This window comes from Acanthochromis polyacanthus, chromosome 8 (assembly GCF_021347895.1).
Source record: "Acanthochromis polyacanthus isolate Apoly-LR-REF ecotype Palm Island chromosome 8, KAUST_Apoly_ChrSc, whole genome shotgun sequence".
Taxonomy (NCBI): Eukaryota; Metazoa; Chordata; class Actinopteri; family Pomacentridae; genus Acanthochromis; species Acanthochromis polyacanthus.
In genome coordinates this window covers 41,347,138-41,373,663 of record NC_067120.1, presented here as the reverse complement: position 1 = coordinate 41,373,663, position 26,526 = coordinate 41,347,138, and the positions used below count along the sequence as shown (strand labels likewise).

The following is a 26,526-nucleotide window of genomic DNA, read 5'->3' as shown; positions in this document are numbered from 1 at the left end:
TCACGAGTTTTACTAATTTCCTAAAAGCTGCAACACAAAGAAATGTAACGGCAGCAAATTCATGTTTAAAATTCTAAAACTTCTAAATCTGTGGTTGTGATTCTGGTGGTTGAGTTAATTTATAATAACAAGAGTAATGATCGTATTTATAATAATTTGAATAATATTAATAGTAATATATTTATCATAATAATAGAGTATTAACAATATAACATTAATAATACTAGTACTAAGAGTAATAATATATTGTAATAATATAACAATGCTACTAGTACTAATAGTAATTATGATCATAATAATACTCATAACTTCCATCAGAATCTCCGTTTGCTTCACTGATTTTCAGATTATCTAGTTTCAGTGGAAAGGTCACACCTGCAGCGTTCAGTAAACACACCTGTTGGCAGCGGTTCCACATACCTGTGCAGGTGTCAGAGGTGGGCGGGGCTCCGTGCTCTTCCTGTTCTGTCAGACGGAGGATGGAGGTCTGGGTCACTCTGCTGGCGGTGCTGCTCTACGTCTGGACGCTGGTCTGGAGGCGCCGCCGCGTCCTGGAGCTCCTGTACAGGTGGGACCTCACCTGCTTCCTCTTCCTGGGGTCTCTGATTGGTCCTCTGCTGTCTCCCGTCCTCTGGAGACTCACGGCTGTTCTGTTCTCCGACCGTCCTCCCTCCCTCTGCAGCTTCATCCTGGGATCCTGCTGCTGCAGCGTGCTGCTGGTCTGCAGCGTCGCAAGAAAACATGGCATGGTGGAGGGTCTGAACAGCAGGGCGGTGGTGGTGACAGGTAAGATACAATGACACAACAACACAATAACACAACAACACAATAATGAGACTTTGTGTTGTGCAGAAGTACAACGAAATTTGTCTAGCCACACAACAGATAAGATAATCCTTTATTACTCCCCGTGTCCGGGGAAGTTTCCCATGTTACAGCAGCACACAGCATACAGTAGAGCAACAATAAACAACAATATAATGATAATCATAATAATAATCACAATATGTTCAGGAGTGTAGGAAGGGAAAGGTGGCTTATGGAATGATGTGAAGTAAAGTAAAAGTAAAAGACTTTGGCCCTTCTTGTACAGGACCTCTGTGTTGTGTGACCAGTCCAGTTTGTTGTTGAGGTGAACACCCAGGTATTTGTATGAGTCCATCATCTCAATGTCCAAACCCTGGATGTTCACCGGTGCAGGCTGAGGTGTCCTCCTCCTGCAGAAGTCGATGGTCATCTCTTTCGTCTTACTGGCGTTGAGCTGCAGATGGTGTCACTCACACCAGTCGACAAAGTCAGAGATGACTGTCCTGTACTCCAGCTCGTCCCCATCAGACACACACCCAACAATGGCTGTATCATCAGAGAATTTCTGGAGGTGACAGCTCCCAGAGTTGTAGTGGAAGTCCGATGTGCACAGGATGAAGAGAAAGGGAGAGAGCACTGTCCCCTGTGGGCCCCCATGCTGCTGACCACTACATCAGACACACAGTCCTGAAGCCTCACGTACTGTGGTCTGTTGGTGAGGTAGTCGATGGTCCAAGCAGCCAGGTGACAGTCTAGTCCTGCTCCCTCAAGCTTCACCCTGAGCAGAGAAGGCTGGATTGTGTTGAAAGCACTGGAGAAGTCAAAGAACATGACCCTCACAGTGCTGCCGGTGTCCTCCAGGTGAGTCAGCGATCTGTGCAGCAGGTAGACGACTGCATCATCCACTCCAATGTTAGGTTGGTAAGCGAACTGCAGTGGGTCCAGATTAGGGCTCACCAGGGGGAGTAGATTCCTGAGGATGATCCTCTCCATGGTCTTCATCAGATGAGAAGTGAGGGCCACAGGTCTGAAGTGGTTTGGTTCCCTGGGGTTCCTGGTCTTTGAGACAGGAACCAGGCAGGAAGTCTTCCACAACACAGGAACCCTCTGCAGACTCAGGCTCAGTTTGAAGATGCGGAGCAGCACCTGACACCATCTAAACAACAACACAACAATACACAATGGACACTTCACCTCATGATGCTGCCTCTCCCGTGCTTCACATCATGATGCTGCCTCCACCGTGCTTCACAGTGGGGATGGTGTGTTTGTGATGATAAATGGTTGTATTTATATAGCGCTTTTATCCAAAGCGCTTTACATGTATATGTCACATTTACCCATTCACACACTGATGGTGGAAGCTGCCATGCAAGGCGCTAAGCACGACCCACCAGGAGCAATTAGGGGTTCAGTGTCTTGCTCAGGGACACCTCGACATGAGCACGACGGGCCGAGGATCGAACCGGCAACCTTCCAGTTACAAGACGGCCACTCTACCCACTGACCCATGCCGCCCCTATGATGTTCACTGTTTGGTGTCCATCAAACATATCATCTAGTCTGATGGACATAAAGCTCCATCCTGGTCTCCTCAGACCAAAGGACCTTCTTCCAGGTGTCTTCAGAGTCTCCACATGTCTTCTGGTGAACTCTAGTCCAGATTTAGCTCCTTCAGAGGAGTCATAGGAGTCTTGGTGGCCTCCCTCTTTAGTCTCTTTGTTCTAGGTCTAAGTTTCTGAGGACCTTCTGTTCTAGTCAGGTTTTCTCATCATGTTTTTGTCCCCCACCGCGCGAACGCGCGAAGAGGGGGACCTAGTATTCGCCTCCGTCCGTAAGTACGTCCCGCATCCTTGTCTGCACGATATCTCATGAAGGAATTGTCGGATCTTCGTCAAACTTGATGTCAGCATGTATTAGGATGATCCCCCGACACCAGTCAATTTGGGTGACCTTCGCATAATTTTCAAGGTCACACCGAGCGTTTGTTGACTGTGACTTTCAAATCCATGTCTGCGGCGGGGGACATAGACACGTTAGTGTCAAACACTTGTTTCTCTGTTTGATCAACAAAATGTTCTAAAGTATTGTTGAGAACATTGCTGCTGGGTTCTAAAGATATTCTTCTGCAGCTGGATGTTCATCAGGAACAGAGAGCGGCAGTAAATCTTCAAACACTAAACTGTGTCCTGAAAGATGGTGTTTTAATTTCAGCTCGAAACTCCTCCAGGAACGTGAAAGACGGTTCTTAGAGCTGAGCAAGGTGACTTCCCTGAGGTCGTTCTCCAGTGGAGCAGAGCAGGTCCACCTTCTATCTTCTCCGTAGATCTGAACGGACTGGTAGAACCGGATCAGCTCAGCAGGTTTCTGATGGGAGGCAATAAGCTCAGAAACATTCAGGAAGAATTCCTGCAGCAGAAACTTTATCTTTTATCAGAAACTAAACAACAGATGTTCTGCTGTCCTCAAGTGACCTGAGGTTCTACTAGAACATTATGAACATATCTGGGCTTAAAGTCACAACATCAGATTCTACATTTAATAAGATGTGAAAAATAAAACGCTTCATGCAGTGTTCAGATCAATAGAATAAATGCATCAGAAACAGAGAACAGAGGAGCAGGATGGAGATCCATGCAGCATGGAGGAACATCTACTGATGATGAGCAGAGTAGAGAGGAAACATGGAGATAGAAGAACATCTACAGGATGAGGAGATGGTAACTGGAGGTTCTGGAATACGTTTCTAGAAAGGTCTTCCAGAACCTCCAGTTGGTTCCAGTTGGTTTCTCCTGAAGCTCCTACCATCTCCAGGACCTGGATGACTGAGAACCTCCACAGAAGTCTGAGGAGACACCATTAGTTCAGAGTTTAGCATCTCCTTCTTCATGATGTTCTGGTTCCAGAGTTCTTCAGAACTTTAGATTGTAAATGAACCTCAGTGAGACCAGAGCTGCTGGAGGTTCAGAGGTTGAAGCTCATCTCTAACATTCTCCGTTTTTCTCAGAGGAACCCGTGCTGACCTCTAGGTTCTCCTCCTGTCCAGGCTGTGACTCCGGCTTTGGCCAGGCGCTGGTGGAGCGGCTGAGCCTGACGGGTCTGAAGGTGTTTGCAGGAGTTCTGGACCTGAATGGACCTGGAGCTCAGCGGCTCAGAGACCTGCAACGGGAGAACCTGCAGCTGCTGAAGCTGGACATCACCGATGCTGCTCAGGTGGAGGCGGCGCTGCAGCACGTCTCCACTCAGGTGTCCAACACAGGTAAGGATCCCTGCTGGAGATGTTCTGATCCAGACATCAGCTGGAGGTCAGGAACCTCCTCAGAGTTCTCTGTGATGGTGCCCATTGCTGCTAAACTCATCCAGGTACTGGTGATTGTAGTCCTAGTCCTAGGAGCTTCAGGAGGAACCAGCTGGACTTCTCTCCAGCTGGTTCCTCCTGAAGCTCCTTGGACTAAAAGGTGGTGTAGGAAGAATGTTCTCCATCAGCTCTAGCTGGAGGTCATTAAGGTCCTCAGAGGTCTCTGTCATGGTGCCCGTTGCTGCTAAACTCTTCCAGATATGGTTCTGGTCCTGATTGTGGTTCTGGTTCTGGTCTCTGCAGGTCTCTGGGCTCTGGTGAACAACGCAGGAGTCCTCCAGTGTCCGGTGGATGTGGAGCTGCAACCTCCAGCGGCTTTCAGACGCTGCATGGACATCAACTTCCTGTCTGCAGTCAGCATGTGTCAGCACTTCCTGCCGCTGCTGCGACGAGCCAGAGGTCGCATTATTAACATGTCCAGCCTGGCAGGTGGGTCTGCTGCGATTATTAGAAAAACGACAAAAACGAGTGAGAAAACGGCAAAAATGAGATGCAAAATGAGAAAAAGGAGACAAAAAACGACAAAAATGCGATGCAAAATGACAAAAACGAGACAGAAAACGACAAAAATGAAATGCAAAATGACAAAAACAAGACAGAAAACGACAGAAATGAGACGCAAAATGACAAAAAGGAGACAGAAAACGACAAAAATGAGACGCAAAATGAGAAAAAGGAGACAAAAAACGACAAAAATGCGATGCAAAATGACAAAAACGAGACAGAAAACGACAAAAATGAGATGCAAAATGACAAAAACAAGACAGAAAACGACAAAAATGAGATGCAAAATGACAAAAAGGAGACAAAAAACGACAAAAATGCGATGCAAAATGACAAAAACGAGACAGAAAACGACAAAAATGAGATGCAAAATGACAAAAACAAGACAGAAAACGACAGAAATGAGACGCAAAATGACAAAAACGAGACAGAAAACGACAAAAATGAGATGCAAAATGACAAAAAGGAGACAGAAAACGACAAAAATGAGACGCAAAATGAGAAAAAGGAGACAAAAAACGACAAAAATGAGATGCAAAATGACAAAAACGAGACAGAAAACGACAAAAATGAGACACAAAATGACAAAAACGAGACAGAAAACGACAAAAATGAGATGCAAAATGACAAAAACAAGAAAGAAAACGACAAAAATGAGATGCAAAATGACAAAAACGAGACAGAAAACGACAGAAATGAGACGCAAAATGACAAAAACGAGACAGAAAACGACAAAAATGAGATGCAAAATGACAAAAACAAGACAGACGAGACAGAAAACGACAAAAATGAGACGCAAAATGACAAAAGCGAGACAGAAAACGACAGAAATGAGATGCAAAATGACAAAAACGAGACAGAAAACGACAAAAATGAGATGCAAAATGACAAAAACAAGACAGAAAACGACAAAAATGAGACGCAAAATGAGAAAAAGGAGACAAAAAACGACAAAAATGAGACGCAAAATGACAAAAAGGAGACAGAAAACGACAAAAATGAGACGCAAAATGACAAAAACGAGACAGAAAACGACAGAAATGAGACGCAAAATGACAAAAACGAGACAGAAAACGACAAAAATGAGATGCAAAATGACAAAAACGAGACAGAAAACGACAAAAATGAGATGCAAAATGACAAAAAGGAGACAGAAAATGACAAAAATGAGATGCAAAATGACAAAACAAGACAGACGAGACAGAAAACGACAGAAATGAGATGCAAAATGACAAAAACGAGACAGAAAACGACAAAAATGAGATGCAAAATGACAAAAACAAGACAGACAAGACAGAAAACGACAGAAATGAGACGCAAAATGACAAAAACGAGACAGAAAACGACAAAAATGAGACGCAAAAGGACAAAAACAAGACAGACGAGACAGAAAACGACAAAAATGAGACGCAAAATGACAAAAACGAGACAGAAAACGACAAAAATGAGACGCAAAATGACAAACACGAGACGGAAAACAACAAAAATGAGATGCAAAATGACAAAAACAAGACAGAAAACGACAAAAATGAGATGCAAAATGACAAAAACAAGACAGACGAGACAGAAAACGACAAAAATGAGACGCAAAATGACAAAAGCGAGACAGAAAACGACAGAAATGAGACGCAAAATGAGAAAAAGGAGACAAAAAACGACAAAAATGAGACGCAAAATGACAAAAACAAGACAGAAAACGACAAAAATGAGACGCAAAAGGACAAAAACAAGACAGAAAACGACAGAAATGAGACGCAAAATGACAAAAAGGAGACAAAAACGACAAAAATGAGACGCAAAATGACAAAAACAAGACAGACGAGACAGAAAACGACAAAAATGAGACGCAAAATGACAAAAACGAGACAGAAAACGACAGAAATGAGACGCAAAATGAGAAAAAGGAGACAAAAAACGACAAAAATGAGACGCAAAATGACAAAAAGGAGACAGAAAACGACAAAAATGAGACGCAAAATGACAAAAACGAGACAGAAAACGACAGAAATGAGACGCAAAATGACAAAAACGAGACAGAAAACGACAAAAATGAGATGCAAAATGACAAAAACAAGACAGACAAGACAGAAAACGACAAAAATGAGACGCAAAATGACAAAAGCGAGACAGAAAACGACAAAAATGAGATGCAAAATGACAAAAACAAGACAGAAAACGACAGAAATGAGACACAAAATGACAAAAACGAGACAGAAAACGACAGAAATGAGACGCAAAATGACAAAAACGAGACAGAAAACGACAAAAATGAGATGCAAAATGACAAAAACAAGACAGACGAGACAGAAAACGACAAAAATGAGACGCAAAATGACAAAAGCGAGACAGAAAACGACAGAAATGAGATGCAAAATGACAAAAACGAGACAGAAAACGACAAAAATGAGATGCAAAATGACAAAAAGGAGACAGAAAATGACAAAAATGAGACGCAAAATGAGAAAAAGGAGACAAAAAACGACAAAAATGAGACGCAAAATGACAAAAAGGAGACAGAAAACGACAAAAATGAGATGCAAAATGACAAAAACAAGACAGACGAGACAGAAAACGACAAAAATGAGATGCAAAATGACAAAAAGGAGACAGAAAACGACAGAAATGAGACGCAAAATGACAAAAAGGAGACAGAAAACGACAAAAATGAGACGCAAAATGACAAAAACGAGACAGAAAACGACAGAAATGAGACGCAAAATGACAAAAACGAGACAGAAAACGACAAAAATGAGATGCAAAATGACAAAAACAAGACAGACAAGACAGAAAACGACAAAAATGAGACGCAAAATGACAAAAGCGAGACAGAAAACGACAAAAATGAGATGCAAAATGACAAAAACAAGACAGACGAGACAGAAAACGACAAAAATGAGACGCAAAATGACAAAAACGAGACAGAAAACGACAAAAATGAGACGCAAAAGGACAAAAACAAGACAGAAAACGACAGAAATGAGATGCAAAATGACAAAAACGAGACAGAAACGACAAAAATGAGATGCAAAATGACAAAAACAAGACAGAAAACGACAGAAATGAGACGCAAAATGACAAAAACGAGACAGAAAACAACAGAAATGAGACGCAAAATGACAAAAACGAGACAGAAAACGACAAAAATGAGATGCAAAATGACAAAAACAAGACAGACGAGACAGAAAACGACAAAAATGAGACGCAAAATGACAAAAACGAGACAGAAAACGACAAAAATGAGACGCAAAAGGACAAAAACAAGACAGACGAGACAGAAAACGACAAAAATGAGACGCAAAATGACAAAAACAAGACAGAAAACGACAAAAATGAGATGCAAAATGACAAAAACGAGACAGAAAACGACAGAAATGAGACGCAAAATGACAAAAACGAGACAGAAAATGACAAAAATGAGATGCAAAATGACAAAAACAAGACAGAAAACGACAGAAATGAGATGCAAAATGACAAAAACGAGACAGAAAACGACAAAAATGAGATGCAAAATGACAAAAAGGAGACAGAAAATGACAAAAATGAGACGCAAAATGAGAAAAAGGAGACAAAAAACGACAAAAATGAGACGCAAAATGACAAAAAGGAGACAGAAAACGACAAAAATGAGATGCAAAATGACAAAAACAAGACAGACGAGACAGAAAACGACAAAAATGAGATGCAAAATGACAAAAAGGAGACAGAAAACGACAAAAATGAGACGCAAAATGACAAAAACGAGACAGAAAACGACAAAAATGAGATGCAAAATGACAAAAACAAGACAGACGAGACAGAAAACGACAAAAATGAGACGCAAAATGACAAAAACGAGACAGAAAACGACAGAAATGAGACGCAAAATGACAAAAACGAGACAGAAAACGACAAAAATGAGATGCAAAATGACAAAAACAAGACAGACAAGACAGAAAACGACAAAAATGAGACGCAAAATGACAAAAGCGAGACAGAAAACGACAAAAATGAGACGCAAAATGACAAAAGCGAGACAGAAAACGACAAAAATGAGATGCAAAATGACAAAAACGAGACAGAAAACGACAAAAATGAGATGCAAAATGACAAAAACAAGACAGAAAACGACAGAAATGAGACGCAAAATGACAAAAACGAGACAGAAAACGACAGAAATGAGGCGCAAAATGACAAAAACGAGACAGAAAACGACAAAAATGAGATGCAAAATGACAAAAACAAGATAGATAAGACAGAAAACGACAGAAATGAGACGCAAAATGACAAAAACGAGACAGAAAACGACAAAAATGAGATGCAAAATGACAAAAACAAGACAGACGAGACAGAAAACGACAAAAATGAGATGCAAAATGACAAAAACAAGACAGAGAGACAGAAAACGACAAAAATGAGACGCAAAATGACAAAAACGAGACAGAAAACGACAGAAATGAGACGCAAAATGACAAAAACGAGACAGAAAACGACAAAAATGAGATGCAAAATGACAAAAACAAGACAGACGAGACAGAAAACGACAAAAATGAGATGCAAAATGACAAAAACAAGACAGACGAGACAGAAAACGACAAAAATGAGATGCAAAATGACAAAAACAAGACAGACGAGACAGAAAACGACAAAAATGAGATGCAAAATGACAAACACGAGACAGAAAACGACAAAAATGAGACGCAAAATGACAAAAGCGAGACAGAAAACGACAGAAATGAGATGCAAAATGACAAACACGAGACAGAAAACGACAAAAATGAGATGCAAAATGACAAAAACAAGACAGACGAGACAGAAAACGACAAAAATGACATGCAAAATGACAAAAACAAGACAGACGAGACAGAAAACGACAAAAATGAGACGCAAAATGACAAAACGAGACAGAAAACGACAAAAATGAGACGCAAAAGGACATAAACAAGACAGAAAACGACAGAAATGAGATGCAAAATGACAAAACGAGACAGAAAACGACAAAAATGAGACGCAAAATGACAAAAACGAGACAGAAAACGACAAAAATGAGACGCAAAATGACAAAAACAAGACAGAAAACGACAGAAATGAGACGCAAAATGACAAAAACGAGACAGAAAACGACAGAAATGAGACGCAAAATGACAAAAACGAGACAGAAAACGACAAAAATGAGATGCAAAATGACAAAAACAAGACAGACGAGACAGAAAACGACAAAAATGAGACGCAAAATGACAAAAACGAGACAGAAAACGACAAAAATGAGACGCAAAAGGACAAAAACAAGACAGAAAACGACAGAAATGAGACGCAAAATGACAAAAACGAGACAGAAAACGACAGAAATGAGACGCAAAATGACAAAAACGAGACAGAAAACGACAACAATGAGATGCAAAATGACAAAAACAAGACAGACGAGACAGAAAACGACAAAAATGAGACGCAAAATGACAAAAACGAGACAGAAAACGACAAAAATGAGACGCAAAAGGACAAAAACAAGACAGACGAGACAGAAAACGACAAAAATGAGACGCAAAATGACAAAACAAGACAGAAAACGACAAAAATGAGATGCAAAATGACAAAAACGAGACAGAAAACGACAGAAATGAGACGCAAAATGACAAAAACGAGACAGAAAACGACAGAAATGAGACGCAAAATGACAAAAACGAGACAGAAAACGACAAAAATGAGATGCAAAATGACAAAAACAAGACAGACGAGACAGAAAACGACAGAAATGAGACGCAAAATGACAAAAGCGAGACAGAAAACGACAGAAATGAGACGCAAAATGACAAACACGAGACAGAAAACGACAGAAATGAGACGCAAAATGACAAAAACGAGACAGAAAACGACAGAAATGAGACGCAAAATGACAAAAACGAGACAGAAAACGACAAAAATGAGATGCAAAATGACAAAAACGAGACAGAAAACGACAAAAATGAGATGCAAAATGACAAAAACAAGACAGACGAGACAGAAAACGACAAAAATGAGACGCAAAATGACAAAAGCGAGACAGAAAACGACAGAAATGAGACGCAAAATGACAAACACGAGACAGAAAACAACAAAAATGAGACGCAAAATGACAAAAACAAGACAGACGAGACAGAAAACGACAAAAATGAGACGCAAAATGACAAAAACAAGACAGACGAGACAGAAAACGACAAAAATGAGACGCAAAATGACAAAAACGAGACAGAAAACGACAAAAATGAGACGCAAAAGGACAAAAACAAGACAGACGAGACAGAAAACGACAAAAATGAGACGCAAAATTACAAAAACGAGACAGAAAACGACAAAAATGAGACGCAAAATGACAAACACGAGACAGAAAACAACAAAAATGAGATGCAAAATGACAAAAACAAGACAGACGAGACAGAAAACGACAAAAATGAGACGCAAAATGACAAAAACAAGACAGACGAGACAGAAAACGACAAAAATGAGACGCAAAATGACAAAAACGAGACAGAAAACGACAAAAATGAGACGCAAAAGGACAAAAACAAGACAGACGAGACAGAAAACGACAGAAATGAGATGCAAAATGACAAAAACAAGACAGACGAGACAGAAAACGACAAAAATGAAACGCAAAATGACAAAAACGAGACAGAAAACCACAAAGCTCAGGTTGATTATCTGACTATCTTACGGAAAAAGACGGTAAAATAAGAAATGAGTCTCTGTTATTAAACTGGACTTCATGAACCTGAATTCTTCTCAAACAGGAATCCCTGCTTTAAACCAGTAAACATAAAGAGTCAAACTAAAGTTTGTCTGAATTAAACTGCAGCAGGTTCTGTTGCTGCAGCTCCATGAAGTTCTGCTGGTTTTAACTCCATCTGTCTCTGTTTGTTCATTTTTGCTCCTTTGCACCCTCCGTTTGGTTGTTTTATTCATGATTTTACTCTTTTTTCCACTCATATTGTTGTTTTGTGCTGCAGCCGAGGTGCCCATGCCGCTGTTCGGCGCTTATGGAGCGTCTAAAGCAGCTCTGAAGGTCTTCTCTGAGGTCATGAGGCAGGAGCTGGCTCCATGGGGGGTCATGGTGTCGGTGATCCAGCCTGCAGGCTTCAGAACCAGTGAGTTTTACTGCCAGATATGGGTCAGAAACTCAAAAAACCTCCTTCTGCAGCTTCACGGGAGTTGTTTTATTCTAAATGACGGTTTAGAAATAATCCCTGAGCTCACTGATCTGCAGGAGTTCAGGTCCAGTTTAGAGCCGACGGTTCTTTAAAGACCAACGACATCCAGACAGAAACCATGAACCTTCCTCTGCAGTGTGTCCAGCAGCCAGCAGGGGGCGACGCCTCCGTCCTAAATAAAGGCAGATTCTTCTTCAGTGAAGATTTAGTGACGAGTTCCTGAAAACTGGAAATCTGAGAACAAGGATGGAAGAAAGAAAATAATAACAAGAAATAAATAAAACTTTCAGCTTAGTTTTATCTTCACACACTGTAAGCAAACAAATTATTATTCATAAAACTACAGATTTTTGATGTAGACAGTATATAGTTTTAGTGTATATGTGTGTGTCTATATACACTGCTCAAAAAAATTACAGGAACACTTTGAAAACAGGCTGCACAGTGGGGTAGTGGTTAGCACTTTCGCCTTGCAGCAAGAAGATCCCGGTTCAAATCCCGGCCTGGGATCTTTCTGCATGGAGTTTGCATGTTCTCCCTGTGCATGCGTGGGTTTTCTCCGGGTACTCCGGCTTCCTCCCACAGTCCAAAAACATGCTGAGGTTAATTGGTTACTCTAAATTGTCCGTAGGTGTGAATGTGAGTGTGATTGTGTGTCTGTATATGTAGCCCTGTGACAGACTGGTGACCTGTCCAGGGTGTCCCCTGCCTTCACCCGAATCAGCTGATAGACTCCAGCACCCCCCATGACCCTAGTGAGGATGAAGTGGTGTATAGAGGATGGATGGATGGATGGATGGATGGATGGATGGACTTTGAAAACACATATTTCAATATGGGGAAAAACAAACTGGATCTTAGCATTGATATGGACTGGATAATGTGTTAGGAATGAAAAGATGACACATTGTTTGATGGAATGAAAATGATCAACCCCCCAGGAGGGCTAAATTCAAGAGATTCCAAAATCAACGTGAAAAACTGATGTGGCAGGCTGGTCCATCTTTCTGAAATTCCTTGGCAGCAACTCAAAACGGTACTCAGTAGTTTGTATGGCCTCCATGTGCTTGTATGCAGACTGACGATGTCGGGACAAGCTCTGAATGAGACGATGGATGGTGTCCTGGGGTATCTCCTCCCAGAACTGGACCAGAGCATCACTGAGCTACTGGACAGTCTGAGGAGCAACCTGATGGTGTCTGATGGAACAAAACATAATGTTCCAAAGGTGTTCTATTGGATTCAGGTCAGGTGAGCGTGGGGGCCAGCTAATGGTATCAGTTCCTTCATCCTCCAGGAACTGCATGAGTTCTCTTACCACATTAGACTGGGCATTGTCTACACCAGAAGGAATCCAGGACCACTGCACCAATGTAGGGTCTGACAATGGGTCAAAGGATTTCATCCTGATACCTAAAGGCAGTCAGAATGCCATTGTCCAGCCTGTAGAGGTCTGTGTGTCCCTCCATGGATATGCCTCCCCACACCATCACTGACCCACCACCAAACCGGTCATGCTGAACAATGTTACAGGCAGCATAACGTTCTCCACGGCTTCTCCAGACCCTTTCATGTCTGTCACATGAGCTCAGGGTGAACCTGCTCTCATCTGTGAAAAGCACAGGGCACCAGTGGTGGACCTGCAGATTCCTGTGTTCTATGGCAAATGCCAGCCGAGCTCCACGGTGCCAGTCAGCGAGCACAGCGGGCACTAGAGGACGCTGGGCCCTCAGACCACTCTCATTACATCTCTTTCTGATTGTTTGATCAGAGACATTCACACCAGTGGTCTGCTGGAGCTCATTTTGTAGAGCTATTGCAGTGCTCATCCTGGTCCTCCTTACACAAAGGAGCAGATAGCTGTCCTGCTGATGGGTTGAGGACCTTCTACAGTCCTGTCCAGCTCTCCCAGACTAACTGCCTGTCTCCTGGAATCTCCTCCATGCTCTTGAGAATGTGCTGGGAGACACAGCAAACCTTCTGGCAATGGCACACATTGATGTTTCATCCTGGAGGAGTTGGACTGTCTGTGGAACCTCTGTAGGGTCCAGGTATCGCCTCATGCTACCAGAAGTGACTCTGACCCTAGCCAAATGCAAAACTAGTGAAAAACAGCCAGAAAACATTAGGAAGGAATAAAATGTCAGTGTCCTTCACCTGTAAACTCATTCCTGTTTTGGGGGGTGTCTCATTGTTACCCCTCTAGTGCATCTGTTGTTAATTTCATGAACACCAAAGCAGCTGAAACTGACGAAAAACCTCCTCAGTTACTTATTGACCAGATCAGTATCCCACATGTTTGACTGATTTGATGCAATACTTAGATTAAAACGTGTTCCTTTAATTTTTTTTGAGCAGTGTATATATATATATATATATATATATATACATATATATATATATATATGTATATATATATATATATATATATACATATATATATGTATATATGTATATATATATATATATATATATACATATATATATATATATATACATATATATATATATATATGTATATATATATATATATGGGGTGTGCGATATGGAAAATACAGTTTCACGATATTTTTTCAACCAGTGTCACGATACACGATACTATCACAATATTTTTTAATGCGGTTTTTATGGTTATTTTTCAAGTTACTTAACAGGAGAACCACCTACAGGGTAACAAAAACTAAACGAAAGACCATTTAGACTAGTTGCTCTGGTTTTATTCTGCAACATCTTCCAGTAAACAAAGTAAAGTGCGCTATATTCAAGGCACAGTTTCTCAGTCAAACAATTGTTTCAGGTTGCACTACTCGAATAAACATAAAAAGGAATAAGAATAAGCAAAATAAAATACATCAGTGAGGAAAGGTCAGTGCAAAGCAGTTAAATTCAAATGTAAACTTTAGACCTGAAGTGCAAAGACTTAAGCATAACTGGATCTGTTTCAAAAGGGAAAAACAATATGAATAGTAAATACCTTGTTGAAAATAAATAAATATGAGAACAACAGAACCAACAAAGTGCAATACTGTCTGAATCCTGACTAGACTTAGAACATGTCTTTCAAATCTTTTTTTTTTTTTTTTTTTTTCCTTTTTGTCAGACTCATTGAACACGATCACAGATTTTTTACCAGGAAAATCAGTTGGTCATCTTTCTCTGGTTTGAGAGTTGCCCTTTGGCATGTGACAATATTGTCACCAGTGCTGGACACTCGCTCTGAAGGAGCACTAGTTGCTTGAACACACAGATACTTTCTAGCTAGGTGGCTAACCCTTGGAAAGTTTCCCTCATATTTTTGCCACCATTCCAAAGGGTCCATTTCACTGTCTGCATTTGGTCCTGACAGGTAGGACTTCAATTCTGCCTCGATTGCTTCTTTTAGGGATGAAGCAGATGTGCCAGCTGCAGTTACAGGAGAGGTCTTCAAAAAGCTGGCCAGTGTTTTCTTAGCTTTCTTTTTTTTGGGGGGGGGGGTTTCTTCCTCGGGCTGTCTCTGTGAAGTGCTGGAGATGGAGGTAGATGCTGTGACAGTCAGTAAGGACTCAGACACAGCTCTGTCTCGTCACTGTCAATGTACTGTGTCTTGAACCTTGGAACAACAAGCGAAGCCATATCCAGCAGGTCATCTGTTTTGGCGTCCATGTATTTGTCAGCGAGGTAATCGAGAATGGTCGTCTTCATTTGTGCCGAGAGTTCTGTGTCGTCATCCGTTTTCAAGAGCTCTTCTTTGAACAGGTGAAGCACTGGCTTAACATAAGACACACTCACATAGTTTTCACCTGAAAAGAAAAGATAAAGGGAAAATAGACAAATAGCCGGTTATTTTTTTTGTATAAGGAGTTGTGTTAAACACACACACACACACTTCTTACCTGAGAGTGCATCTGTGAAGTCCCGCAGTGGACCCAGGGCTTTCACCATTGACTCATCACATCTTTTTCGTTGTATCCAGGAACCAAACACTTGGTCTTCTTATCCTGCTTCAGAACATCAGAAATGGCCTTTTTTTGTTCCAACACTCTCTATCATGGCGAGTTTAGATCCCCATTGAGTTGGTGAGTCGGTTTTCAGTTTGTGCTCGGGTAGGTTCATGTCGACTTGAAGTCTGGCGAGCTCCCTCTTCTTCTTCCAGCTGAAGCAGAATGCATCGACTATTTTCCTCACGATGGACACTGTGCGATCAGTACGGGGGTCTTTGGCACTTTTTTCTAAGAAATGGAAATAGAAAAGATTTAGTCAAGATTATTAGTCTGTTTAATATCTGCCAACTATTTTGCACAGCAATGCAAAATAGACATTTTGGCCTATAGCTTGTTGATTGTCCAGTGGTTCTCAAAGTGGATGACTCTCTGGGTTACTTTATAAGGGTCAATATTGACACATAAGTATGTAACACTGACAGTAGAGTATACAAATGGAACCAAATGGACCCGTTAGGGTCAGAGTTAAGATGAGGCCTTGAATCACTGCATTAGTCCATTTTAATTTTACACTATCTATTTAATTATCACTACTGAATATTTTAAACGGATTAAATTGTATGATTTATGACACAATACGATTTAATTCAACTATTTATATTTTGAATTGTACATTTCTTTCTTCTTTTGTAGATATGGATTTTTAAGTATTCTATTGAAAACAACACACACATTATTATTATTATGTTGTGCAGCTTATTTCACTCACCGATGGCCAAGTGAAGTCTGTGGCCAAAGCACTGCAGACGAGTCCAGTTGTTCAGATCCAGAGCTTTTACCATGTTGGCTCCACTGTCTGTGGTCATGCAGGTCATGTTTTCCTCATTCAGTCCCCAGCCACAAAGCAAGTCCCTTAGGCCATGTGCGATTATTTCCCCTGTATGGTCGTCTGGGAAGTATAATGTTTGGAGACATGCACTTTCCTACTTCCAATTCTGAATAAAATGAATGGTCAGACTTGGATATGGCTCTGACGTGCGACTGGACCATAAATCAGTGGTCGTAGCGAAAATTTGTGCGCTTTGAACCTGCCGTTGTACCTTCTGTCTGCATTCAGTGTACATTGTCGGAATGGCCGTTTTAGTAAAATATGTACGATGGGGCATCTCGTAGCGTGGATCGAGTATTTTAATCATCCTTAAAAAACCCTCGTTTTCCACGCTCTTCTTTGGACGCATGTTCTTAGCAAGATGGAACGCCACCCCATCTGTGATCTCTTTCCAGCGTTTGCTGTTGTGTTCATAGGGCTTGCCTTTATCAAATGCATGCGTAATGGTCGTTTGTTGCACTTGTCCAAGTTTTGAAGTCACTGCGGCTTTTGCACTCACACGTGGGGGACCTTGAGTCGACACACACACGGCAAACTCACTCGGGTGCTTAGCTTTGAGGTGGCTTCTCAAGCTCAATGCGTTTCCATCTGTCGCTTTCAAATGCTCTTTTTGGCAAATTTTGCAGATTATGTTTGATTGGTCGTTATCTTTTACAGAGAATCTGAAATGGTTCCATACCACGGACGTGCTGTTCTTTTTAGGAACGAGTTCTTCCGACCCCTCTTCAAACTCTGTACAGGACTCACCATCCATGTTAGCGTGTGTTAATGTGCGAGCATACTGCTGTGTTTTAGTCGCTGCAAAGAAGAAAGGGTCAGGGACTTGTGGAGCACATGAGCATAGACACGTGAGAACACAACAGATTTTCAACAAGGCAACGCGTTGCGTCGCAGCACAACAGCGACACGTTGTTAGCTTGTAGATCTTTTCTTTTTGGAGAACGACACTGTCGTACCATACAAGTATAGAGCTGCAAATCATAGAACGTGCATTCACTGTCTAATGCAGTGACTTTATCACGAGATACACGATAACCATAAAAAGGCCTATCGTGGAGACTTTTCTATCATCATGACGATAGGTCTCGCCTTATCGCACACCTCTCTCTCTATATATATATTTATATACACCCCCTGTCAAAGTGTCTCAAAACTTTTGACAGGGGGTGTATCCATATATATATATATATATATATAGATAGATAGATAGATAGATAGATAGATAGATAGATAGATAGATATACAGGGACGGCTGGTATAAATGGGCTAACAGGGCTAAGCCCTCCCAGGCCAACACAAAAAAGATGAGAAAATTATTTTTCAAATAACTTACAACAGATTGTTTTAAGTTTAGGTGAAAACAAAAGTAGCAACAGCACCAATCAGTCAAAAGAAAAACAGAATATCTCTAAATGGGCTTATTTTTTACAGCCCCAGGAGACACAGTCCACTTTCATTCATTTCGTTCTTGTAAGTGATTGACAGGTGTCAACACCAAGAGTCTAGGACTGAGAGTAGGGACTTTGAATGTTGGAACTATGACAGGAAAAGGTAGAGAGCTGGTTGACATGATGCAGAGGAGGAAGGTGGACACACTGTGTGTCCAGGAGACCAGGTGGAAAGGTAGTAAAGCCAGAAGTTAGGAGCAGGGTTCAAGTTGTTCTATCATGGTGTAGATAGGAAGAGAAATGGAGTAGGAGTTATCTTGAAGGAGGAGTTTGTTAGGAATGTCCTGGAGGTAAAAAGAGTGTCAGATGGAGTGATGAGCCTGAAGCTAGAAATCGAAGGTGTGATGTTCAGTGTTGTTAGTGGGTATGCTCCACAGGTAGGATGTAAGCTGGAGGAGAAGCAGAAATTCTGGTTGGACCTTGATGAAGTGATGCAGAGCATCCCTACAAGTGAGAGAGTTGTCATTGGTGCAGACTTCAATGGACATGTTGGTGCAGGAAACAGAGATGATGAGGAGGTCATGGGCAGGTTTGGTATCCAGGAGAGGAACGCAGAAGGACAGATGGTGGTTGACTTTGCAAAAAGGATGGAAATGGCTGTAGTGAATACTTTCTTCCAGAAGAGGCAGGAACATAGGGTGACCTATAAGAGTGGAGGTAGGAGCACACAGGTAGACTACATCTTGTGTAGACAGTGTAATCTGAAGGAGATCAGTGACTGCAAAGTAGTGGTAGGTGAGAGTGTAGCCAGACAGCATAGGATGGTGGTGTGTAGGATGACCCTGGTGGTGAAGAAGATGAAGAGGGCAAAGGCAGAGCAGAGGACCAAATGGTGGAAGCTGAAAAAGGAAGAGTGTTGTATGACTTTCAGGAAAGAGTTGAGACAGGCTTTGGATGGTCAGGAGGTGCTTCCAGATGACTGGACAACTACAGCAAATGTGATCAGGGAGACAGGTCGGAGAGTACTTGGTGTGTCATCTGGAAGGAAAGGAGATAAGGAGACTTGGTGGTGGAATGAGGAGGTACAGGAGTGGATCCAGAGAAAGAGGTTAGCTAAGAAGAAGTGGGACACTGAGAGGACTGAAGAGAGTAGACAGGAGTACAGGGAGATGCAGCGTAAGGTGAAAGTAGAGGTGGCAAAGGCCAAACAAGGGGCTTACGATGACTTGTATGCTAGGTTGGACAGTAAGGAGGGAGAGACTGATCTGTACAGGTTGGCAAGGCAGAGAGACAGAGATGGGAAGGACGTGCAGCAGGTTAGGGTGATAAAGGATAAGGATGGAAGTGTGTTGACAGGTGCCAATAGTGTGATGGGAAGATGGAAAGAGTACTTTGAAGAGTTGATGAATGAGGAAAATGAGAGAGAACAAAGAGTAGAAGAGGTGACTGTTGTGGACCAGGAAGTAGCAAAGATTAGTAAGGATGAAGTGAGGAGGGCATTGAAGAGGATGAAGAGTGGAAAGGCACTTGGTCCTCATGATATACCTGTGGAGGTATGGAAGTGTCTCAGAGAGGTAGCAGTAGAGTTTCTGACTGGGTTGTTCAACAGGGTCTTAGATAGTGAGAAGATGCCCGAGGAATGGAGGAGAAGTGTGCTGGTGCCCATCTTTAAGAACAAGGGAGATGTGCAGAGTTGTGGCAACTACAGAGGAATAAAGCTGATGAGCCACACGATGAAGCTATGGGAAAGAGTAGTTGAAGCTAGACTAAGGGCAGAGGTGAACATCTGTGAGCAGCGGTATGGTTTCATGCCAAGAAAGAGTACAACAGATGCAATATTTGCTTTGAGGATGTTGATAGAGAAGTCCAGAGAAGGTCAGAAGGAGCTGCATTGTGTCTTTGTAGATCTGGAGAAAGCTTCTGACAGGGTGCCCAGAGAGGAACTGGGGTTTTGTATGAGGAAGTCTGGAGTGGCAGAGAAGTATGTTAGAGTGGTGCAGGACATGTATGAGGACTGTAAGACAGTGGTGAGGTGTGCTGTAGGAGTAACAGAGGAGTTCAAGGTGGAGGTGGGAGTACATCAGGGATCAGCTCTGAGCCCCTTCTTGTTTGCTATGGTGATGGACAGGATGACAGACGAGGTTAGACAGGAGTCTCCATGGACTATGATGTTTGCAGATGACATTGTGATCTGTAGTGAGAGCAGGGAACAGGTGGAGGAGAAGCTAGAGGCGTGGAGGTTTGCCCTGGAAAGGAGAGGAATGAAGGTTAGCCGCAGCAAGACGGAGTATCTGTGTGTGAATGAGAGGGACCCAAGTGGAAGAGTGAGGTTACAGGGAGAAGAGATCAAGAAGGTGGAGGATTTTAAGTACTTAGGGTCAACAGTCCAGAGCAATGGAGAGTGTGGAAAAGAGGTGAAGAAGCGTGTACAGGCAGGCTGGAACGGCTGGAGAAAAGTGTCAGGTGTGATGTGTGATAGAAGAGTTTCAGCTAAAATGAAAGGAAAGGTTTACAAAACTGTGGTGAGACCAGCCATGTTGTTTGGTCTGGAGACAGTGTCCCTGAGGAAAAGACAGGAGGCAGAGCTGGAGGTAGCAGAACTGAAGATGCTGAGGTTCTCTTTGGGAGTGACCAGGATGGATAGGATCAGGAATGAGGACATCAGAGGGACAGCACATGTTAGAGGCTTTGGAGATAAAGTCAGAGAGGCCAGACTGAGATGGTTCAGACATGTCCAGAGGAGAGAGAGTGAATATATTGGTAGAAGGATGCTGAGTTTCCCACTGCCAGGCAGGAGGCCTTCCCACCACCCATCACAGATCAAAAGACAGCAGTAACCATAAACATGGCACTTTTAAATTCACGCTCTCTTTCCAGTAAAACTTTTATTATTAACGAGTTGATTTTAGATAACCATGTTGACTTCTTGTTTTTAACTGAAACTTGGCTGGGGGCAGATGCATCAGCAGTTCTCGCAGAGGCCTCCCCACCAAATTTTAACTCTGTGTTTTCATTAAGGCATGGTAGGAGAGGTGGTGGCACTGCATCAATCATTTCTGGTTTATTCTCAGTTAAAGAAATTTTATTTGATCAGTACACCGCTTTTGAATACCATGCCTTTACTTTTAACAATCCCTCAATTTTATGCATCACAATATACAGACCACCAAAACAATGTGCTGCTTTTTAGCAATGAATTCTCTGAGTTTTTAACAATAATTCACAGCACGTATGACAGGATCATTATTACTGGTGATTTTAACTTACATATAGATAAGCTGTCAGATCCTATGTCTAAAGATTTTATTGATGTTCTTAATTGCTTGGATTTTAGACAACACGTCACACAGCCGACTCACAACAGGGGACACACTCTGGGCCTGGTCATTAGTCACGGTCCTCTGTCCATCAGTGTGTCCTCTGTTGTTGACTTGGCTGTGTCTGACCATTTCTGTGTGTTTTATAGTCACTGGTTTTATCCAACAGGAGGCCCCTGTGAGAACTGTGAGGAAGCGCTATTTGACTTCTGAAGTGGCTGCAGAGTTTTTAGACATTTTAGAGAAATATCCTCTGGCTTTTCTACCAGCTCCCTGCGATTTTATTGTTGACTATTTTAACTGTAAACTCAAGTCAAGCCTCGACTCAGCTGCTCCCTTTGTAATAAAACAGATACATATAAAAAACATACCACCATGGAGGACTGAGGAAACAAAAACACTGAAGAGGAAATGCAGAGCAGCGGAGAGAAAATGGAGGAAAAACAAATTGACAGTAAATTATCAAATATTTCGTGATCTAGTAAAAACATACAACGGTGCACTTAAGCAAGCCCGAAACAACTACTTCTCAAAACTGATTGCCAGTCACAAAAACAATACCAAATTTCTTTTCTCAACCATCGACAAACTACTGAACCCCACTTCCAATAATTATAAGGGCTTCATAAGTAACACACTCTGTGAGGAATTTGCAGTCCACTTCGGAAGGAAGACAGAGTCGATTAGATCTAGCATTTTATCAAATCTGAAAACTGCCTCTACTTTTACTGCTTCTGCGACTCTGTCTTCAACTGAGGAAACACTGGACAGTTTTGACCTGGTTGATGCAAGCACATTTGGTGGAATTTTATCCCAAATGAACCCAACAACCTGTCTTTTAGATCCCATCCCCACTTCATTTTTTAAGACATATTGTGGGCATCTTGAAGACGAGCTTTTAAACATCATGAATTGCTCCCTTCAGACAGGGGTCTTCCCTGCTGCTTTTAAAACGGCAGTGGTGAGACCCCTTCTGAAGAAGACTAATCTGGATCCTGCTATTTTTAATAATTACAGACCAGTATCCAACTTACCATTTTTAAGCAAAGTTTTAGAGAAAATTGTTTTTTGAATGCTTTTTTAAAAAGACACAATATTTTAGAAAAATTTCAGTCAGGTTTTAGGACAAACCACAGCACAGAGACGGCTTTGTTAAAAATTGTTAATGACCTCAGGAGTAATTTAGACTCCCATAAACTTTCTGTTCTGGTGCTACTGGACTTAAGTGCAGCCTTTGACACAGTAGATCACCCAATTCTTTTATCTAGACTTAAACACCTGGTCGGCCTCTCTGGGACTGTTTTAAAATGGTTTTACTCCTATCTCTCTGACAGAAGTTTTCTGGTAAGTTTGGATACATGCTCATCAGATGTCCACAAAATGAAATATGGCGTGCCTCAAGGCTCAATTTTAGGCCCCATTCTTTTTTAACTTATACATGCTCCCACTTGGAGATGTCATCAGGAGACACAGAATCAGTTTTCACAGTTACGCTGATGACACTCAACTTTACATTGCCGTGTCTCCTGATGACACAGGGCCAGTCGATGCCCTTTTAACTGTATTTTAGACATCAAATCTTGGATGGCAGAGAATTTCTTGCAGCTCAACCAGGACAAGACTGAGGTTTCAGTTATCGGCCCTGAGGCCAAGAGAGAGAAACTTTTATTAAAACTGTCTTCGCTATCTTTTAAATCTGCTGGTTCTGTAAAAAATCTGGGTGTCATTTTTGACTCTGAGCTTAATTTTATACCTCATCTTAAACAAGTAACTAAAACAGGTTTTTACCATTTAAAGAATATAGCCAGAGTCCGCCCATTTCTCTCTCTAGCAAACACAGAGATGTTAAAGCATGCTTTTATTTCTAGTAGAATGGACTACTGTAATGCCCTGCTTTCTGATCTTCCCAAAAAAAACTATTTCTCACCTCCAATTATTGCAGAACTCAGCTGCACGAGTCCTGACGAAGACCAGAAAGCGGGACCACATTACACCAGTTTTAAAATCACTGCATTGGTTCCCTGTGTGCTTCAGGGTAGACTTTAAAATTATTTTAACAGTTTTTAAATGTATTAATGGTCTTGGGCCTTCATATTTATCTGATCTACTTTTACCTTATGAACCCTCACGGACCCTCAGGTCCTCTGGCACTGGCCTTTTGATAATTCCCAAGGTGAATACAGTGAAACATGGCGAGGCAGCTTTTCAACATTACGGCGCTCGCCTGTGGAACAACCTGCCAGAGGACCTGAGGGCTGTAGAGAACGTAGAGACTTTTAAACGCAGGCTCAAGACTCACCTTTTTAAACTGGCTTTTACATAATGCTTTTATTTTATCTTAATGCCTTGATTTATACTGTTTATTCCCTGGTTTTGCTTTTATTTCTATATTTATTTTATTATTTTGTATACTATATTATTATTTCACTATTTTAGTATTTATTTTACTATCTATTTTACCATTTATTTTACTATTTATTTACTATTTTACTATTCTTTATCTTTTAGTAGCTATTTTATTCTTCAATTTTTAGTTTTTACGTGTTATTTTTAACACGCCTATTTTAGATTCCAGTGTTTCCTCAGTGGGGAGTCGTCTGCATCTGGGGCTTTGGCAGGGCCTGGGCCTAATGGCCCTGGAGCTAGGTGGCCTGTTGGCCCTGATGGGGCCTGCTGCTGCCCCGGGTGCAGGCGACTCTCATTGATGGTGTTTCCTCTTTCTGGTGCTTCTGCTCTCAGCCAATACACACTATTATTTCTTTTACAATAGTGTGCGTGTGCGTGTGTGTCTGACTGTCTGCGTGTGTATGTCTGTGTGTTCTTAGGAAGTATGCTGTGGGGCAGGGTTTGGGAGGGATGTGGGCCATTGTCTTTTTATTGTTTTTTATTGTTTGCTTTTAAATTGTTAAGCACTTTGTGCTACTTTTGTATGAAAAGTGCTATAGAAATAAACTCTGATTGATTGATTGATTGATTGATTGATTGATTGATAGAGGAAGACCAAAGAGGAGGTTTATGGATGTGGTTAAAGAGGACATGAAGGTAGTTGGTGTGAGAGAAGAGGATGCAGCAGACAGGGTTAGATGGAGGCAATTGATTCGCTGTGGAGACCCCTGAAGGGAAAAGCCGAAAGAAAAAGAAGAAGTGATTGACAGGTGTCATGTCCCGCCCCCGTGATTTACTGATCATTTGGGCTAACTTCAGTCAGCCCACAGGCCTTTGACGCAGAGAGAAAAGGTTAGCTATGGCGGGCGTTAGCATGAACGAGGATGATTATTTGCTTTCATGTCCATTTTCCTCAATGTCTTTGGAGGAAAAGCTGGAAGTTAAGAGACTGGGATCACATCGGCCGTCGATGTGAACTTCTTTTCAAATAAGGTAGGCCCATGTTGACCTGTTAAAGGACTGTGACACCTTGTTTTTGCTGAGGTCATCTGTTGTACTGAAGGCGTGTTTTGCACTACATGTCACCAAACAGTTGTAATAAGACAGTTGCAGCAGGATATCTGTGGGCAGTCGTTGCAGTTGGAACACGTTTTGTCGTGGTGTGTGTGTGTGTGTGTGTGTGTGTGTGAGAGAGAGAGAGAGAGAGTGAGTGAGTGAGAGAGAGTGTTGATGTAGAGCACTAAAAAAGTATAGTGTACCTGTAATTGATGTAACTGTGTGTATCATAGGTGATGGTGCTTTTGCAGCTGTGTTAACCATTTAATCGGTATTATGCATTTGTTAGCCCACCCAACAAATTTCACCACCAGCCGCCACTGGTTATATATACATATTGGATTGTGTGTGTATATATGAAGAGTTCATTTGCAAAAACAGATAACTCCATTTTTATAAATTTTTAGAAAGCTTTATTTGTTGTTTACTTGAGTCATATCAATCAAACTGAAGTAGAGTGAATTTGACTTAGCCCAAAATACATGACAAAATAGACAAAAAATATATTATTAGTATTATCATTATTGTTATTATTAATAATAATGATAATAATTGTATATATATATATATATATATATATATATATATATATATATATACGTATTTTCTTTGTGTAAATTATTGAAGGTAAAGCTATATTTTTTTCTACATTATAAAACTGTGCAGAGTACGGAGGTTGATCAGTAACTGATAGTTTAATAATTAGCATTAATAATTAAACTGATTAAAACAAATCAATAAGGCAGAAGAAGAAGGTCCTGATGTCAGTTGATGTCGATCAGCTGTAGTTCCTGGTTGTTCCAGCAGGTGGAGCCTCTTCCTGTTCATACTGTAGAGACCAGAGGAGGTTAAAGCAGAGAGCATTGTGGGACTTTAGCAGCAGTGGGCACCATGACAGAGACTAATGAGGAAGTTTATGTGTCCAAGTGTCCTCAGGTCTGTATGTCCAGTCTTCACTCGTCTCCTTGGTGTCCTCTCAGATATCTTCGGGGACCAGGACTCCAGGTCCTGTCACATCACTGAGCTGTTGTCCTCGGTCTCTGCTAAGGCCAGAGAGGATTATGGGGATGCGTACATCTCGTCTCTGCCCTCCGGTCTGTCCATCATGTCCCGGCAGGCGGCGGCTGATGTGTCTCCGGTGGTGGACGACATGTGTGACGCTCTGCTGTCGGCCAATCCCAGAGCTCTGTACACACCTGGACGGATGGGCTGGCTCCTCCCCTTCCTGTACCGCACCTGTCCCACCGCCATGTTCGACGGCATCATCAGGTGTCTGCCCAAATACACCAATCAGCAGCCAGCAGGACTCAGGAAGACATGATGTCACACATCTGTCCACTTCCTGCTGCTGTTCTCTGGAGATGAAACCTGAGACTAGTCTGACTAGAGTAGGAATAATACTTACACAAAGAGACACACAACAACCACAAAGAGAGACAAAACCAAAAAGAGACACAAAACAACCACAAAGACACAAAACAACCACAAACAGACACAAAACCAAAAAGAGACACAAAACAACCACAAAGAGACACGACAGTGAATTCATCATGTTTTTACAGTTACGTTTTGATTTTAGACAATGTTCTTATTGTTGATTATTAATTATTGATTATTATCAAATAATTGATTATTAGCTAATTATTATTGAATAATTATTGATGAATAAATGGTGAATAAATGAAGTCATGTGACATCTGATCAGTTTCCATGTTTCCTGATTCTCTGCACATGAAACCTTT

General features: G+C 41.5%; 1 protein-coding gene across 1 annotated transcript; it reads left to right on the top strand.

Annotated features, from left to right (window-relative positions):
* Positions 1-30: 30 nt before the first annotated feature.
* On the top strand, positions 31-26,485 carry hsd17b2 (hydroxysteroid (17-beta) dehydrogenase 2). Its single transcript, XM_051952136.1, has 6 exons — positions 31-568; positions 683-786; positions 3,854-4,066; positions 4,409-4,594; positions 11,629-11,766; positions 25,765-26,485. Exons 1-6 carry the CDS (start codon positions 480-482, stop codon positions 26,103-26,105), a joined length of 1,071 nt encoding a protein of 356 aa, XP_051808096.1. The 5' UTR covers positions 31-479; the 3' UTR covers positions 26,106-26,485.
* Positions 26,486-26,526: the final 41 nt, after the last annotated feature.

Excerpts from the sequence above, each read along its gene's own strand:
- hsd17b2 (XM_051952136.1), top strand. The coding sequence starts at position 480 with ATGGAGGTCTGGGTCACTCTGCTGGCGGTGCTGCTCTACGTCTGGACG. Across the intron at positions 569-682 it reads GTCCTGGAGCTCCTGTACAG|CTTCATCCTGGGATCCTGCT; the intron begins GTGGGACCTCAC and ends CTCCCTCTGCAG. Across the intron at positions 787-3,853 it reads CAGGGCGGTGGTGGTGACAG|GCTGTGACTCCGGCTTTGGC; the intron begins GTAAGATACAAT and ends CCTCCTGTCCAG.